Genomic DNA, 19352 nt, shown 5'->3' on the forward strand with positions numbered 1-19352 from the left:
AAGTCCTATGGACTGAAGTGGAGGAGATTTTCCTTATGGTGTGAACAGAAGGCCCCAGATCTCCTGCCCCAAATAGAAACTGCTTGATTACCTTCTACATGTATTGAAAGCTGACTTGAAAACCAACTTCGTTAGAGTTCATCTGAGTGCAATTGGCACATACCTCCATGGTGTAGATGGCACGCCCATCTCTGTACAGCCTACAGTTGTACAGTTCATGCGGGGCCTGCTTCAATTGAAGCCTCCCAGTTTGTCTTGGGACCTCAATGGCTCAGCTGATGAAAGGTCCTTTTGAGCAACTGCGCACCTGTGACCTGAAGTACCTGACTTAAAAGATCATATGTTTGGTGGCGGTCACCTCAGCATGCAGGGTCAGCAAGCTGCAGGCCTTAGTGACTTATCCACCTTCCCTGTACGTACCAGGATCAGTCCAGGACACCTGGGTTGTGACTCCGCACCAGTAGATGGAGACAGACTAAAACTTGTGGGCGGAGCCATATATGCCCCTGTGCCAGTCACAGCCCCTCAGTCTTACTCTGTCTCCAGTAGATGGTGCAGGTTTGGTCACAGCCCAGGTCCCCTGGGGTTCTTTCCTTTATGGTCAGGGTTTTGTTGTAGTTAGTTAATTTGTTTTAGTGTTAAAGTCTCTGTTGGTTTTTCTGATATTTTTGGATCTCCGCTGGTCCTGCCTCCCAGGGGGGTTTTTGAAAGTCCTGAGGGGACCATCCCCCCCTGGTTGAGGCCGCTGCTAGGGTCGAGGACCCGCCTTTTGCAGTAGCAGCATCAGGGGTGACACCGGGGAGCCCGGTTCACTCACCCCTGCTGGAACACAGGCCTCAGGACCGTGGACAGCGGCTGTCGTATAAAAAAAAAAAAAAAAAAAAAAGTTTTCGCCGTTTTTATTTTGCGGCGGCTCCTGTTTACCTTCAGTGCCGGCTCTCCGTTCCTTCGGGGGTGGGGGGCTGTTGGTGCGCTTCCGCGGCGATTAATTTCTTTTATTATTTTTCCTCTTCCTCTCAGTTCGTGCGGCTCGTGGCATGCCGAGAGGCTTGGCCTGCCGCTCCTGCGGCTCCGCGCGCGCGCGGCTCTCTAGAGACGGAGTTTGCTCCGTTTGCGTCTCTGGCGGCGAGGGTTCGTCGGGGGTCGCTCCGGGGGTCTGGGCTAGGGCGCCGCGATCGCCGGCGCGCGAATCAGCCGTCACTATAGGCCTGGGGGACCCGTTCCCGCTCAGCGCGGGAGCGGCGGCCATTTTAGCAACAGGTCGGGAATCCACGAGGGAGGCAGCAGGAGATGGCGGATTGCCTCCCGCGCTTTCTCCACAACGGCGACCCGCCGGGGGTGCCCCAGGGGGAGTGGGGTCTCCCACGCGTTCCGGTTCCGGGGACTCCGGCTCCGGGTCTTCCTATTCTTCGGATTTCGCGCTCTTATTGAAAAAAAAAAAAAAAAAAAATTTTAAAATGCAAGCGCCGCAGCAAATCCAGGAAGACAGGTGCGGCGAAGGGATCTGGTAGGTCTACCAGAGCCCGGAAGAGGAAATCTATCACAGCCCCTGATGGGGGCGCCATACGACGTAGCCGGCCCTTGCGGGGTGTCCCGCAGGACACAGACTCAAGCTCTTCCTCTCAGGGAGAGGATGACCCGGCCGAGGAGCCTCTGGGGGGGGCTGATGGTGCGCCGGATGAAGGGCCGTCTCAGCCAGCGGCGGGAAAAGGAAATCCGGCCGTCGAAGGGGATGACCCTAAGGTGGTTCGCCTGTTCCGTAGAGAGGAACTGTCTCCGCTTATCCCGGCTATACTCCAGGAGCTGGGGGTGGAAGCGCCTGCGGTGGTGCCCAGACAGGGACCTAATATGGACCCAGTTCTCCTGGGCCTCACTGGGCCCGCAGTGGCTTTTCCGTTCATCTTTACTGCCTCGGACATTCTGTTTCGGGAGTGGGACACTCCGGAGCTGGGGCTCAAGGTGAGCAAGGCCATGGATAAACTTTACCCGTTGCCTGAGGAGGCGCTGGAACTTCTCCGTCTCCCGAAAGTGGATTCGGCAGTGTCCGCCGTGGCGAAGCGGTCGACGATTCCTGTTACGGGAGCCACGGCTCTCAAGGATATCCAGGACAGGAAGCTGGAGGTACAACTAAAGAAAATTTTTGAAGTGTCCGCTCTAGGGGTCCGTGCATCCATTTATATAATTTCGCTATGCGGGTCAGCTTACGCTGGGCGCAGACTCTGCAGGCCACCGCAGGTCTCTCGCAGGGGGAGGCCAGGCAAGCTGATCAGCTTGAGGCGGCGATTGCTTATAGTGCTGATGCGCTCCATGATCTCCTTCGTACCTCGGCTAGATCCATGGTTTCGGCGGTGTCTGCTCGTCGGCTCCTCTGGTTTCGCAACTGGGCGACGGACGGTTCATCCAAGGCCCATTTAGGAGCTCTGCCGTTCAAAGAAAAGTTGTTGTTTGGCAAGGAATTGGATGAGTTGATGTTGTCCCTCTGTGAGAATAGGGCTTTCTGGCTACCGGAGGATCGGTCTAGATCTCGGTCTTCTTTCTCGGGCCGCTCCCGAGATCCCGTCCGCAGAGGGCCGCGGGCTCTTCTTACCGTTCGGGGCCCTCACGGTCGTCCTCTCCCAGTCCTTTCGGGGGAAAAGATTCGGTCGGCAGGGGGGAGCCCCGGGAGGCACGGGCCCAAAATCTTCCCAATGAGATGCGGCCGGTCCATCCCTCACAGCAGCTGCGGTCGTTCGTCCCAAATGTGGGGGCTTGGCTGCAGTTGTTTGCCGGGGAATGGGCCAAAATAACGTCGGACCAGTGGGTTCTTGACGTGATAAATCACGGTTACGCGTTAGATTTTGCACGGACCCCATTCGACAAGTTTCTGGTGTCGCCCTGCAAGTGCCCCAGAAAACGCGCAGCGGTAAGGGAAACCCTCCAACGTCTGCAATCCTTAGGGGCAATTTCCCCCGTGCCCATAGGGCAGCAGGGCTTCGGCCGTTACTCCATTTACTTCATCGTACCAAAGAAGGACGGCACCGCAGGACCAATCTTGGATCTGAAAGGTGTAAACAGATGCCTTCGCATTCCACGCTTCAAAATGGAGACTATTCGGTCGGTAATTGCCTCAGTCCGGCCCGGCGAGTTCCTGGCGTCCTTGGATCTCACGGAGGCGTACCTTCACATCGGCATCCAGCCGTCCTACCATCGATTCCTCAGGTTCTGTATCCTGGGCCGACATTATCAGTTCCGAGCCCTTCCCTTCGGCCTGGCCACGGCTCCCCGGACATTCACCAAGGTGATGGTGGTGGTTGCAGCTCAGCTCCGGAAGCCAAATCCGAGACTCAGTGCCGGCGGGCAGTCAGCAGGGTCCTCGCTCTCTTGCGATCCCTGGGATGGGTGGTGAACCTCAGCAAGAGCCACCTAGTTCCCACTCAGTCTCTGGAGTACCTGGGGGCTCTGTTCGATACCAGGAAGGGCAAAGTGTTCCTGTCTATGGACAGAGTTCGCAAGCTTCAGTGCCAGGTACGCCGATTGTTGTCTCTGCGGCTTCCGCTGGTCTCCGATTACCTGACGGTTTTGGGTTCTATGGCTTCACCTCTAGCATTGGTCCCTTGGGCGTTTGCTCATCTGCGTCCTTTGCAATCAGCGTTGCTTTCCCGTTGGAAGCCGGTGTCGGAGGAGTTTCATCTGCCACTTCCGCTTACGGACCAGGCACGGGACAGCCTCCTCTGGTGGCTAGCAGCAGACCACTTGACTTGCAGAGTGTCCCTTCTGGTGCCCAACTGGACGGTGGTAACCACGGATGCCAGTCTCTCCGGCTGGGGAGCAGTCTGCCTGGGCAGGTCAGTACAGGGCAGGTGGCCCTCGTCCCAGACTCAGTGGTCCATCAATCGTCTGGAGACCCGGGCAGTGCGTCTGGCTCTGCAGTCTTTTCTGCCGCTGATACGGGGAAAGGCGGTTCGGGTGTTGTCGGACAATGCCACCACCGTATCCTACATCAATCGCCAGGGGGGAACAAGAAGTCCTGTCGTGGCAGAGGAGGTGCAGCTCTTGCTAGCTTGGGCAGAGCGCAATCTCAGCGACCTAGCAGCGTCTCACATTGCCGGGGCCGACAACGTTCAGGCGGATTTCCTCAGTCGTCATCATCTGGATCCCGGAGAGTGGGAGCTGGCGCCGGAGGTTTTTCAGCTGATCTGCCAAAAGTGGGGGACGCCTCATATGGACCTCATGGCTACCTGGCAGAATGCCAAGGCGCCCAGGTTTTACAGCCGTCGGAGAGAGAGATGGGCCGAAGGCGTCGACGCGTTGGTCCTTCCTTGGCCGACAAATGTTCTGCTGTATGTGTTCCCTCCTTGGCCGATGATCGGCAAGATTCTTCGGCGCATCGAGTTACATCCGAGTGTAATCTTGGTAGCGCCAGAATGGCCGCGGCGACCGTGGTTCGCAGACCTCATCCAGTTGTCGATAGCGTCTCCCCTTTGCTTCCCGGGGTTTCCGGGCCTCCTCCGTCAAGGCCCCGTTTGTTCGGCAGATGCGGATCACTTCTGTCTCGCGGCATGACTTTTGAGAGGCAGCGCTTGAAGAGGAAAGGTTATTCGGATGGGGTAGTCGCTACGTTGTTGCGGGCCAGAAAGTCGTCTACCTCTATGGCTTATGTCCGCGTCTGGGTACTCTTCGACGAATGGTGCGCGGAGCGCACTGTGGATCCTACTGCGGCTCCCGTATCCGATATGCTCTCGTTTCTACAGTCCGGCTTGGCTAAAGGCTTGTCGTACAGTACCCTTAGAGTACAGGTGGCAGCTCTTGGGTGTCTGAGGGGCAAGGGGTACAAGGGTTCCCTGGCCTTGCATCCGGATGTTGCGCGTTTTCTCAGGGGAGCTAAACATCTTCGTCCTCCATTGCGCCATCCCTGTCCGTCATGGAATCTCAATTGGGTACTCGCCGCGTTGTGCTCGTCTCCTTTCGAGCCCATTAAGCGGGCAACGCTCAAGGATCTTACGTTAAAGGTAGTTTTCCTTGTCGCGATTGCATCGGCGTGTCGCGTCTCAGAGTTGCAGGCGCTGTCCTGTAGGGAGCCGTTCCTTCGAATCTCGGATTCTGGGATCTCGTTGCGGACGGTCCCTTCCTTTTTGCCCAAGGTAGTTTCGGCCTTCCACGTGAATCAGTCCATCGAGCTTCCTGCTTTTCCCGTTCACGATGCATCGCTGCCACAGATGCGGGAGTTGCGGAGGTTGGATGTTCGGAGGGCAGTCCTTCGCTATCTAGAGGTCACCAATCCGTTCCGGATTACGGATCATCTTTTTGTTCTGTTCTCAGGTCCGAAGCGTGGGGGTCCGGCTTCTCGGGCTACGATTGCGCGCTGGCTCAAGGAGGCCATTGGTTCGGCGTACATAGTACGGGGAAAGTCTGTGCCACAGGGTCTCCGAGCACATTCTACCCGTGCCCACGCTGCTTCCTGGGCAGAGGCTTCTCAGGTGTCGCCCCAGGAGATTTGCAGGACGGCTACTTGGAAGTCGTTGCATACCTTTACCCGTCATTACCGGCTGGAGGTTCAAGACTCTGCCGGGGGGTTGGGAGAGAGGGTACTCCGTGCGGGACTCTCTGCTTCCCACCCTCGGTAAGTTTGCTCTGGTACATCCCAGGTGTCCTGGACTGATCCTGGTACGTACAGGGAAAGGAAAATTAGTTTCTTACCTGATAATTTTCGTTCCTGTAGTACCAAGGATCAGTCCAGGATCCCGCCCCAGCTGCTCTGAAGAATCGGAGAGTCCGCTCGTTGAGTTGTTCGGTTGCTGTTTTCTCGTTTTGAGAGTTTTGTTCCGGTTGGGGTCTTTTGGACCTGGCTCCCATTGGGGAGGGGTTTTTGTAGTTAGTTTACCTGTTCTATGCTACTTTGACATTACGTAAGACTGAGGGGCTGTGACTGGCACAGGGGCATATATGGCTCCGCCCACAAGTTTTAGTCTGTCTCCATCTACTGGTGCGGAGTCACAACCCAGGTGTCCTGGGCTGATCCTTGGTACTACAGGAACGAAAATTATCAGGTAAGAAACTAATTTTCCTTTACACTAAATTTTATCATGGCTGGATGGTCTTGTGTATACACTCTAAATTCCTGCCTAAGGTGGTGAGAGACTTTCATCTTAACCAGTCCGTTGTCCTGCCAACATTCTTTCCCAGGTGCCATTTGCATAAACGTATAGCCTGGATTGGCTTATATCCTGGATTGGCATAAAGGCAAATGAGCCCTGCACAGTTTGGACTGCAAGCGAGCCTTAGTCTTCTATCTGGACAGGACATATCCCATAGACAGTCCACACAACTTCTTGTTTCTTTTGGTAGGAATAGGTTGGGCATTGCCGTTGCCAAACAGACACTATCAAGTTACTAGCAGATTGCATCTCCTTCTGTTATGCCCAGACGGGACTTCATCTTGGGGGTCATGTCAAGGCTCATTCTGACTGAGCCATGGCAGACATCTGTGGCCCACTTTGCAAGTATTTCCTTGGAGATCTGCAAGGCTGTGACATAGAATTCTCTCCACATGTTCACATCTCTGTTGCTTGGGTATAGGGCTGGCTGACACAACAGTAGGTTTAGACAATCTCTCTTTCAGAATCTGTTTGAGGTACAGTATCCACTAGGGATATTGTTTGGGTTCAGGCTGTCTCCCCCTCTGTTAACAACAGCACCATTGTTGTACCTGTTGGCACCTGGTTTGGGTGTCTGTTGGTCCCTTTTTAAGTTGGGGAGCAGTCTGTAGCTAGGCATTCACCCATGTGTGAGGTCTAACACAAACAAACTGAGTATCTCAGCAATCACTACTGCGCTTAATATGGCATGAGTCCAGAGGTTGATTAACTCAGTTTGTATATGAACATCCAATCGAGCAAGTTGCTCTCAAAGTTCAATCATAGCTTGCCTTCCTCCTTGCCAATACCAGACTAATATATATTAAAAAATATATATATAAAATAAATAAATACATTAAAAAAATATATATATATATATCAAGCTTTAATTAAATTTACAAGAGCAACTTTGCATTGAAACTTAAGAGAATAACATAAAAATCTCTAATTCGATATATCATTAAACAATATCTCTTATATTCATAGGAAATAGGGCGACAGAGAAAATTGAGGAGAACATGTCAGAAATCAATAATACAGGCAATGCTGCAAAATACACCCAATTTTCTAATAGATCCTTCCTTTTCTATAATTGAAAGTTATTGCACCAGACCATCCCAAGAAGGCCCGTAACTGCTCAGGGCTAAAGAAAATATAAGTATTCCCAGACAGCTTGTTTATGCATTTACAGGGGTAACGTAATAAAAAAAACAAAAAACTAGCCCCTAGTGCTAGTGTTTCAGACCGCATTGCTAAGAAATTCTTTCTACGTTGCTGCATAGATCTTGAGGGGTCTGGATATATACGGACCAGACCTCCAAGATACGAAGCATTTACATTTTTAAAGTAGCTCTTCATAATTATACTTATATCATGCTCCAGAGAAAAAAGTATGGTATTATCACACACGGGTCAAATAATAAACTACCTCTTCATCACAATAATGTAAAAATACACAAGAAGAGGACCTATTCAATAAATGAATTTATTTATTCATATATACCAATCACCTATCTAGCATTAAAATCTATCTAACACACTCATCCATCACACATACACCCTCATAAAATCAATTTTCATCAATACACATGAAATATATTGTATACAATGTATATAAGAATGTAATTATACACTAATATTTTTTCATCTTTAATAATTTATATAAAGTGCAAGTAGTATATAAGGTGCTAATGTTCTATAAAATTATTTATGAAAAAAACATGTTAGTCCAAAAAAGTCCAACAAAGATCTTCGTTTCGCCTGATATCTCTCAAAGGCTTCTTCAGGGATGGACTTAAACATCGAGAATTAACAAACAACTGTTCCCTGACAGTGTTCCTCTGATGCTTTTCAACGGGTGTGTTTGCAGCTCTTGAAGAGCCTTCAAACCGAGCGCTTATACAATGAATCACAATTGTGTCAAACCCTATCCCAACAGGGAATTCATCATCTTCAAAAATCTAAATCAAAATAAATAAAATACAATAAACAGAGAAAAAAATAGCAGAGAACAGCTCTTTCAGTAACCTCTATATTAGAGTTTTCAAGATAATCAGGTTTGAAATATCTACCCTTCCACTATTAGGTAATGCTGAAATAGTGCTGTTTCTCTGCGGTAAAAAGAGAATTTTCTTCACTGCAGGAACATCTTCCAAGATATTTTGAAAATCTCTTGAACATAACTCTTATTAAAGGCAGCTCAGCCATTACTTTGGGGAAATTATGATGCCTCAGTTCTTGACTGACTCCGGTCTTCTTAATGAGGAAGTCCGTTCCCGTGTAGAGATAGCATTCATATCCTGCAAATTTTTAATATCATTAGTAATCATTTGTATAGAATTAGCTTGCTCTTGAAGTATCTGATGGTGATCTTGTTCAATTACATCAATCCTTTTTGTTAGTCTCTTAAGCTTCGGGCCTGTTCATTAGATGTGTGTGCAATACCTGCAATTAAATCCCATAGGTATTCCAAGGTGACTACCAGAATATCTCCTGGGGTCGATATTTCTGTTCTCCGATTTAATCTCGAGGAACTGGCTCTTCCACGCGATCCTCTCTCCTCTGGAGCTCCAGCCTGAGAAGGGGCTGCCTCCCCAACTGATTCTGCCCGATGATGTCATCCACCGGCGACTCAGCAATGTCTGTGCCATACAGGGGAGAAGCTCGTGGTGGTGCCCTAGGATCTGGCGGACGAGAACGGGGCTCCTCTCCCCGGCGCGCCAACTTGACTCGAAGCCCTTGTTTCCGGGATTTGAGTCGCAATCTCAGGTATCAATCGTTGCCCTGAAGGGACATTCGGATTCTCCCCTTTTGTGTGGCATACTTAGTTTCAAGTACTTTATAATCAAAATAAGGAGGCTTAGGGATAAGAGCAACTTGAGCAGCGTCCTCTCAAGCAGCCATCTCGTTTCTCTCTCTCAACCATATACGCATATTGAATGTGTATGTGGTAGAAAAGAGCTTTTCTACAACAAGCACATATATTGTATGCTATTGAAACAGATTACTGTTATTCATACCGTCATTGATTCCATATGAATATAGTTTTCCAAGATAGCATTTTTCCAAATTTCACAGATTTGTCTTTTGTTGTTCAATTTTCAAATTCCTCCTGAATAAGCCATTAGGTGAAACAATGAGCCTTGTCTGGGTTCTTCATGTTTGAATTTCAACATTGGGTTTTGTGAAAAATGCCACTGTAATGTGATCAAATATGATTAATTTCATCTTATGTTGATCTGTCTAATGGATATATATTATCCTTAATATTAATATTAAAGTATGAGTGTGGCATGTGTGCATATTTTATGCAAGATTCCTCCATTATTTCTAATATTTCTAAGGAGTTTTTTTACTTGTATGTATTTAACCAGTTTTGTACAATATAGATTAGCATTATCAATATTAGTATTAACAGTACTTTAGTTATGCACTATTCCAAATATTTCTTCAATAAAAGATGACGCTTTGATTTTGCAAAAAAAAAAAAATAAATTTCTATATCTTTTTTCCCTTAGGGATCTCTCTAATTGTGTATTTATTTATTAATTTTATTTATTTACTTTTATATACTGGTGTTCGATTTTACATATCACATCGGTTTACATTTAAACAAAATTTGCAGGAACTTATGTGTTACCTTTGTCAAATACATTAAACATTTAAATATGGGGATTGTTAACAAGGGATATAAAAGAACATGGGGAATGGCTAACACTACGGGATGCACGAAGGGATGCACAAAGTATATTAGTATAGCACTACATTTACCCATTAAGTCTGTCTGGTATCTATTTCTACTGTCGCTCTCGCTATTCAGTAACACTTTGCACACTGGCTTCTTTTCAATTCTTTGCTCAGTCATATGAAAATTTAGAGAGACAAACACAAGCTCCCCCTCTCATTTCTTTCTGCCCATCACCCTCCACGTGTGTGTGTGTGTGTGTGTGTCCGTCCACATGAGAGTTCTTAAGAGAAAAAAGGAAAACATCTACTTTTTTTTTTTTGTAAGGATCTCTAATTGAAATGTTTCTGAAACAAAGTATTTTCCTTGTTATATTTACGGTATAATTAATACATAGAATAAAAAAAAACCAAACTGAAGACTTGTGAGGCCAGCAAGAGTGATTTTTTTCCATGTTTGGTACGGTCACATGATGTGTGCCTAATTTTATCCTGATGTCTACGGAAAGCATATGTTACAGGTAAGCAACATTTGCTGCTTCTTTAAGCTTCCAGCTCAATCAAATCCAGGGCTGGGATCCTGGTACTATGAGCCTTTGTTTACAATTATTTTATTTTATTTATTTAACTTTATATACCGACTTTCAAAATAATATCAAGGCGGTTAACAATGATTAGAACTTGCAGTAGCAAAATTCATAAAAACCAAGAACTCGTAAAACAGGTAACTTACTAAAAACTCACTAAAAATAACATAGTTGATTCCAATATAGTAATAAGCTAAAAATAAATAAAATCCATTAGATTAAAAACTTAAAACATAAAGACAAAATAAAAGTCTTAAAACCTACATTTTCCCATTTAAGCCCTTCTAACTACCCCTCTATCATTAACCAGGCCTAAACCATGGCAGTTCTTGTCCTGTTTTATGGCTTATTATCCCAGTGAACCCTTATCTCCTATTGTCATCCATTAGCAAAGTAAGAGAAAGAAGGAATCAATTGACCTCATTAAAAGCTCGTTACCTGGGGTTTTTTTTCCCCCCTATCTTATATTTGGCTCCCACCATATGTAGTGTGGTCTTTGCACAGAGATTGTCCTGGGCTAGGGGCCATGCAGTCATAAGTCCTGAATCCAGCCACTGGGATTTGCCTTTGAGTGAAGACTGTACCTTCTATCTCCCAGAGGCTGTGAATGCAGCCTTTGCAGCAGTCCCAGCAGAATCCTCAAGTTCTCTGTACGTACCTGGATCAGTCCAGACAGTGGGTTATATCCCCCGGCCAGCAGATGGAGTCAGAACAGAGTTTGAGAGTGTCAGCATATAGAGTAGTGCACCCTCTGCTGGAGCTCAGTATTCTTCTGACTCCAGCAGATGCGAGTGGGGGGATCCACTAGCTCCCCCCAGATTGACAGGGTTTCTTCATTTTTAGTTATTTCTTTCTTTTTCTCCACAGTATTTCCCTGTCTTATGTTTCTCTTCATTTTGGATCCTTAAAGTTTTAAAAAAAAAAAAGTTTTCAATTTTTGAGGCGGCGTGTGTCTGTGGCTTTGCCTTCTCTATTCTGTACTCCTTTCCTCTTCCGTTGGGGTAAGTGGAAGTTTTTTGAGTTTCTTTCTCCACAGGTTTGCTTCTTTTTGGTGGTGCCCCGTGGATGCCGGTGGTTCCGGCCACTCCACGCGTCGTTGGGGGTCCCGCGGTTCGCAAGCTCCGCCCGTGGGTGTGTGCTCAACTGAAACGGGGGTTTCCCCCGCAGTTACTGGACCCCTTTGGCGGGTTGTTAGGGCCATTTCCAGGCCCCCCTCGCGGCACTAGCTCGTCTTTGGCCCCCCCCCCCCCCCCCCGAGGCTTTTCTTTTTCCCTGGTGCTGACATGCCGCGGTCCTCGAGGTGTGAGGCCTGCGGCGAGCCGGGGAATCAATTTCTGAGGGAGGGGCTTTGTGAGCGGTGCTTCCCCGACGGGGAAGGCACCCTGCAGGCCTCCGGTGCGATTTCGGACCTGCCTCCTCCTCAGCCCGGGTGGCGCGGGCCGGCCACGACGCCGCCTTTGGCGGGAACGGTGGCCATTTTAGGGGGTCAGCGTGAGACTGACTCCCTCCCAGATGCAGACAGGATTGGTGGCACTGGCTCTCAACAGGCTTTGCCCCTGGCGGGAGGTTTGCCCGACCGGGGCTCCCAGGACGGTCCCCCCCCCCCCCCCCCCCCCCCGGGATTCCAATCAGCTCTCCGTTTTTCTCACCTGACTTTATTCTGGCAATGCACATGGCCTATTTGCAGGGTATGGGAGCGCAGGCGTCTAATCCCCTGGGGGCCCCTCCCCCCAAGGTTCCTAAACTTGCCATTGGTCTCACCGCCTCGTCCGTTACGCCTGGATCCCTGCCTGGTCCCTCTCCCGTGCCACCCCGACGTACCACGGGGGCGGCTTCGCCGGTGAGAGACGTCTCCCCGGAGCCTGCAGTGGATGCAGGTGTGCAAACGCCCAGGGTACCATGTCGATGGTGGAGGCCATTACTCCCAGGAGCTGCAGATAATTCCAGGCGGTTGGTTCTTCCAGAGCCGAAAACCGAGACACGTGCTCTCTCAGGGCTTGTGCCTTGTCCTGGTGCAGGAACACCATACCCCGCCGGGTATCGAAGCTCGCTCCTAAGAAATCCAGGTGTTGCGAGGGCACAAGGGAACTCTTTGGAAGGTTCACCACCCAGCCCAGAGAGCGTAGGAATTGTACTACTCTGGCCACTGAGCTCTGACCATGTGAGAAGGACTTCGCTTGAATCAGCCATCTGTACCTAGCCGGTACGGCGCATCCGGATGGACATACGGAGGGGGACGACCCTCGAGCCCTACGGATTTTTCAAAAAGAAGAGCTGGATGAACTCATCCACCATATTATTCAGGAGCTGGACCTCGACCCACCTCCAGATCCGCCGATCCCTGTGGCTCCTGCTGTCGCCACCTCGTCTCGCAAAGGGGATCCAGTACTTGCCGCCCTCCGTCCTAGGGCAAGGGCTTTCCCTATCCATGAGTCCTTCCTACAGCTTCTCCCCAGGGAGTGGGACACTCCCGAGGCGTCCTTGAAAGTCACACGCGCCATGGAAAAGCTATACCCGCTCCCTGAGGATTTTTTGGATCTTATCAAGGTGCCCAAGGTGGATTCAGCGGTGTCGGCAGTGACCAAGAGGACAACCATCCCGGTCACGGGGGGAACGGCCCTGCGGGATACGCAGGACCGTAAACTAGAGACCTTTCCCAAGAGGGTCTTTGAAGTCTCCGCCCTAGGTATGCGGGCCGTGATGTGCAGTTCGCTTGCGCAAAGGGCCAGCTTACTCTGGGTACAGCAGCTTCTCACCTCTCAGGAATTGCCCCCCGAAGAGGCCGCCCAGGCGGACCGGCTGGAATCTGCCATAGCATACGGAGCGGACGCCCTGTATGATCTCTTTCGCGTAATAGCGCGGTCCATGGTTTCGGTTTGTAGCAGCCCGACGGCTCTTGTGGCTTCGCAACTGGGCAGCGGATGCTTCCTCCAAGTTGAGCCTTGGCTCCCTCCCCTTTCGGGGGAAGTTCTTATTTGGAGAGGACCTGGATCAGATCATCACGTCACTGGGGGAAAATTTGGTGCATCGGCTGCCGGAGGATAGACAGCGTTCCTTCAGATCATTTTCCTCCGGCAGAACCAGGGCCAGGGCACAGCGACGTTATAGGTCTCGGTTTTCGGCTCTGGAAGAACCAACCGCCTGGAATTATCTGCAGCTCCTGGGAGTAATGGCCTCCACCATCGACATGGTACCCTGGGCGTTTGCACACCTGCGTCCACTGCAGGCGTCCCTACTATCCCGCTGGAAACCAGTCTCCCAGGAGTATCAGGTGATCCTGCCGCTTCCACCATTAGCCAAGAAAAGCCTGGATTGGTGGCTTGTCCCCTCGCATCTGGCTCGGGGAGTCTCGCTCGAGGTTCCCAATTGGGTGGTGGTGACCACCGATGCCAGCCTCGCGGGATGGGGCACCGTCTGCGAAAGAAGCGCCACTCAAGGGACTTGGACGCCAGAGGAGGCAAAGTGGCCGATCAATCGCCTAGAAACGAGAGCCGTGCGTTTCGCTCTCCAGCGTTTTCTTCCCCTGGTGCGACACAGAGAGGTGAGGATCCTCTCTGACAACGCCACCACCGTGGCCTACATCAATCGCCAAGGGGGGACAAGAAGCAAGCATGTCTCCCTCGAGTCTACTCCCCTGATGGAGTGCGCGGAGAGCAATCTCGTCCTGATAGCGGCCTCTCACATCGCCGGGGTGGACAACGTTCAGGCGGACTTCCTGAGTCGTCAACAGCTAGACCCCGGCGAGTGGGCTCTCTCCGACGAGGCAATGCATCTCATCATCCGTCGTTGGGGGACTCCACGCCTCGATCTAATGGCGACCTTTCTCAACGCCAAGGCTCCACGCTTCTTCAGCCGCAGAAGAGAGCGCGGCGCGGAGGGGGTGGATGCCCTCGCCCTTCCGTGGCCGTCGGATCAACTGCTCTATGTGTTTCCTCCTTGGCCTCTGGTCGGCAAGGTTCTCCGCAGGTTGGAACATCATCGAGGGACTGTAATTCTCGTCGCCCCGGAATGGCCCCGTCGGCCATGGTTCGCAGATCTACTTCAGATGACGGTGGACAGTCCACTTCGCTTGTCCCATCTTCCTCATCTTCTGCGCCAGGGTCCGGTATTTTTCGAGCAGGCAGAACTCATCTGTCTTGCGGCCTGGCTTTTGAACGGCGCCGTCTCCGCCACAGAGGCTACCCGGAGACAGTGATCTCAACGATGCTTCGTTCCCGCAAGCCTTCGACCTCTGTCGCTTACGTTCGAGTTTGGAAGGTCTTCGAAGCATGGTGCTCCGACCGCGGAGTCCAAACCATGGAGGCGACTGTCCCGCTGATCCTTCATTTCCTACAGGATGGTCTGGATAAGGGTCTCGCCTATAATTCGCTCCGGGTTCAGGTGGCGGCCTTGAATGTCTTGGTACAGAAGGACTGCTCTCTACCCCTTCAGCCGGATATCGCACGTTTTCTGAAGGGTGCCAAACACCTACGGCCACCGGTCCGGGATCCTTTCCCTTCTTGGAGCCTCAACTTGGTGCTGCGAACGCTGTCGGGTCCTCCTTTTGAACCCCTGAGGGGGTCCACCCTCAAGGACCTGACCCTCAAGACGGTTTTCCTGGTAGCCATCTCTTCTGCTCGCCGGATCTCAGAACTTCAAGCCTTGTCCTGCCGGGACCCTTATCTGCGTTTCTCCGACTCCGGGGTTTCCCTTCGTACGGTGCCATCCTTCCTACCAAAGGTGGTCTCGGCCTTCCACGTCAATCAAACGGTGGAGCTTCCAGCGTTTGCTCCAGAGGAACCCCGGTCTCTCCGGCTCCTGGACGTCAAGCGTGTACTGCTCCATTACCTGGAGGTTACCAATGACTTCCGGGTATCCGATCATTTGTTTGTCCTCTGGTCAGGACCGAGGAGAGGTTCTCAGGCATCCAAGACGACTATTGTTCGCTGGATAAAGGATGCCATCTCATTGGCTTACATTACGGCGGGGCGGGTGCCGCCTCGCAGCGTCTCGGCTCATTCCACGCGATCCCAAGCGGCGTCCTGGGCGGAATCTCGCTCCGTTTCCTCCCAGGAAATCTGCCGTGCGGCGACATGGAAGTCGTTGCACACTTTTTCCAGACATTACAGACTACACCTGGCGCCTCAGTGCACTGGTTCTTTTGGCGATCAAGTTCTCCGAGCAGGTCTCTCAGGACCCCACCCAGTTTAGGGAAGCTTGGGTACATCCCGCTGTCTGGACTGATCCAGGTACGTACAGGGAAAAGAAAATTATTCCTTACCTGCTAATTTTCGTTCCTGTAGTACCATGGATCAGTCCAGACTCCCACCACTAGGGGTTTCATTAGGTCCTGCTCGGATTCTTCCAGGTATCTTTCATTCTGTTTGTCTCTGATTATTGTTACTGTTCACAGGTCCTCACAAGTTGACTGTTGCTGGTCCTGTTGACCGTTTGTTTACTTATATCTTTCTCTGTTCCTTTTTGGGTACGGTTCTGGATCCAAAATGTTGTGTTTTGCTTTGGGCTTTGCTATGCGTAATACTGAGCTCCAGCAGAGGGTGCACTACTCTATATGCTGACGCTCTCAAACTCTGTTCTGACTCCATCTGCTGGTCGGGGGATATAACCCACTGTCTGGACTGATCCATGGTACTACAGGAACGAAAATTAGCAGGTAAGGAATAATTTTCTTTTGGGAATCGAACTGGGGTCTTCCTCATGGCAGTATATAGTATTGCCACTGAGCCAACAGGCTGGCCTATATTAAGTTTCTTTTTACAGTTCTGTAATATCAGTAAACTGTAGGCAGGGATTCCTGCCACTTCATGTGTTTCAAGCTCTTCATGACTTAGAGCAGTATGTCCCTCAAATAAGGGATATTGCCAAAAAAGTGGACCACAGGTTATGAAAGATCTTGAAATGTGATTGATTAGCTAAGCTTAAGCATTCAGATTGCTTTAGCTCTCTGAAGATAATCAGATAAATGTCACAAGTGAGTCACATGACCATGTGCATAGATTGGATTTTTTTTTCCCCAGAACTTGTTGGTAAAGCCTAGTTTTCCAGGTCTTTGGGTAATTTTTTCCCCCCTAAATGAGGTTTTAAGAAGCATAAGATATTTCAGATAGTAGTGTCCACATTAGTGAAGAAGATTCCTACTTTGAGTCCTAACACAAAATCAAGGATATCTCAAAGAGTTTAAGGTGGCTGGATGTTCAGACTCACTAGTTTTGGTGGTAGTTTGGATTATTACAGTGCTTTGTGGTAAGATGTCCGAGGGGGGACCTGGATTTTTTTTTAAGTAGGGGACTTGTAAGAACCAAAGAAGAAAGTGTCTGGAATGGCTGACTGTAAGAGGTGGTGGAGGCTGGCACCGTAATGGAATTTAAACACTCTTGGGACAAATCTAGAGGGCAGTGGCTGAAAAGGGGATGAGAGGTCATTCTAAAATTGGAAACCTATTTCTTTTTTTCAAAAAATCTAGAGCTGCGAATATCAGCTGGTTTCCAAGAATTGTCATTAGCAGAAAGAGGTGGACGGCGACGAGATTTTCATGACTTGGGTGTTAACACTCGTCAGAACCTGGAGCATGTGAAGGATTCAAAAACAGGTAAAGCACGTTCTCAATTGAGATGGAAGATGGGAGGTTACTATGATTCTCCATCTTTTATCTGTAATAAAGATTATATAGGTATAATGTTGTTGTAAAGTTGAATCCATAGCTTAATTCCCAAAATGAACAGTGATTCCCAGTTGGCACAAAAAAGCAAGATTCTTGAACTTAACATTTAAGAGTAAAACTAGCTTGCCAGACTACGGTTTTGCACTAAATTAGTTTGAAGAATCTTAAACTGTGTAGAATGGCAGTTCCATGATGTTCAGTATGCTAAAATTGTGTAAAACGTTTGCCTGTCAATCAAGTTAATTTTTTTTTTTTTTTAAGAGCACGATTTTTAAAATATTGCCTATGCAATAATGTTGAAAATTAGCAAAGATTGGACTGGTTTGGCAGGATAAGGAATTTTATTTATTTAAAATCATTTACTGTACCTGCATTGGTGAAGCTTTTGGAGGATTCCCAGTTGACTGTTCTTTGGAAGTCCCAGTAGAGCCATAGGGGTGAGGAAATAGACTCAGGTAACCTCAAGGTTTCTGAGACCATGAGAAATTAGAAATTCATTTTTTTGGGATGTGGCCTATTGATTTTTCCTCTTTTCTCACCTTCCTCTTGGACTCCCCATATTATGGGCTCTGGTCCAGTTCCTCTCTGTTTTAAGGTGTCTTTGCATTGGACATAATAACTGATCCAAGCTTTTATTTTTTTTAAAACAGAGGGGTGATTCGGGGTGGGGGAGGATGGGCTTGATTCCAGTGACTCTATGGCTGTTGGAGAACCCGGGAGAAAGGAAAGCATGGAGAGCCTAAAGGTTGTACTCTGCTTCTGTTACATTGATGTTATATTTCTGGATATTTTTAGGTGTTAGGTTTTATTTATTTATGATTCTTACTTTTCTGTCATTTCGATGTTTTTATACATAGCCTTTTTGCACTTTTTATGAATTTTTTTTATTGTATGCTGCCTAGTAGGAATGTGCAGTCAATTTTTGTATTTTTGTTTGTTTTCTCACTTTTGTCATGTCGTTTCATTTTTAGTGCGCACTAACTCAAAATTAGTGTGCATTAAAAATGAAATGAGAAAAATCACTGCACATCCCTATTACCTAGAGCTTAGGCAATAAGCAACATTTAAATCATTGTAAATAAATGTGTGGACTCCACTACAGAGTTCCTCAGCGGTCTATAGTGTGATTATTGGGCAGCTTACCCAACAAGACTCCTTGGTACAGGAGTTGGGGTGTTAGAGTGCGACCTGCTGCGGAAAGACCTTGCCAACTGTTTTTTTTTTTCCAGTTTATAATTTTATTACGTATTTTGTAACAAAAACCATGCTGAAGGCATAAACCAATCCAACAGCATAGAGTAAGCATGGCTAACAAAGCAAACAAGTCATGTAACTCAAATTCCCCCCCCTCCCTCCCCCACCACTCCCCATCCATGAGCTCAAGCAAGCGATACCTAGTGGATAGCCCTGTACTAACGAGAGAGTCGGAGAATAAAAGTGGAGAGTGGGATTGTAATTGTCATTTTTTTTTTTTTTTTAATTGTAGAAGATGCCACCACTTTTTCAGTGAGTGCAAAAGGGGTGGGGCCTGGCACTGTTTCCCTTGACCTTTGCTTCTTCAGGAGGCCTCTTGGAATGGTCTCCTGAAGGCTTGGAGAAACCTACAGGAAGCTCAAGGCCAGATGTCCCTTTTTGCCTTGGAGTTTGTGCAAGTTTTGCACAAGGCCTTTATTGTAGGGCAGGCCTATGGGGGAACACAATGGCTGCTCAAAAAACCTCCTGAACTTTGGTTTCTTTGGGATATCAAGAGTGCCTCTTCTCCCAACCCTATTCCATGTGAAGAGACATTGCTCTTTAGGCAGGAGCCTTCTCCCATAATCTCCAGGAAATCTTTACCTTCCTTAGCATTCGGGTAAGTCACTCCCAATGAATGGGTTATGCACCTCTGCCAGCAGCTGGAGACTGATCAAAAACTGATGTCACAGCTAAATAGTCCCGCCCTGACATCAGCCTGCCCGTATTGTCAGTCTCCAGCAGATGGACACGCATTTCCCTTCGGGGATTGCCTGTGAGTAAAAAAGAAAAGGAGATGGAAAGACTAGATGCAAATGTAGCATCACTTGCCTCCTAAGGAGATACCATGCGGTCCCTCCTTCAGAAGAGAGCCTTCAGTCCTTGACTGTTGTGAACCTAAATTCAAATTAGTGGTTGCAGGCCAAGAGAAGCTTGGTGGTGAAGGCTTTAGCCTTCTCCCCACCCCCTATAGCTGGGACCCATTCCTGCTTGCAGCCAGGGAGGACTGAGCTCAGGTAAAGGTTTTCTTACTAAGACAGCAGGAGAAAGGTCTGGTTTCTTGGCGTTTGACTG

At 49.0% G+C, this 19352-nt stretch overlaps 1 protein-coding gene across 1 annotated transcript in view; it reads left to right on the plus strand.

Moving 5' to 3' along the window:
- The window catches only part of PIWIL1 (piwi like RNA-mediated gene silencing 1), a 245590-nt gene that overhangs the window by 31697 nt on the left and 194541 nt on the right, over positions 1-19352 (plus strand). The window contains 1 exon segment of the mRNA XM_029571500.1: positions 16848-16973. Within this exon segment, the coding sequence (XP_029427360.1) occupies positions 16848-16973 (126 nt within the window).

This window comes from Rhinatrema bivittatum, chromosome 11 (genome assembly GCF_901001135.1).
Source record: "Rhinatrema bivittatum chromosome 11, aRhiBiv1.1, whole genome shotgun sequence".
In the NCBI taxonomy this organism is placed as follows: domain Eukaryota; kingdom Metazoa; phylum Chordata; class Amphibia; order Gymnophiona; family Rhinatrematidae; genus Rhinatrema; species Rhinatrema bivittatum.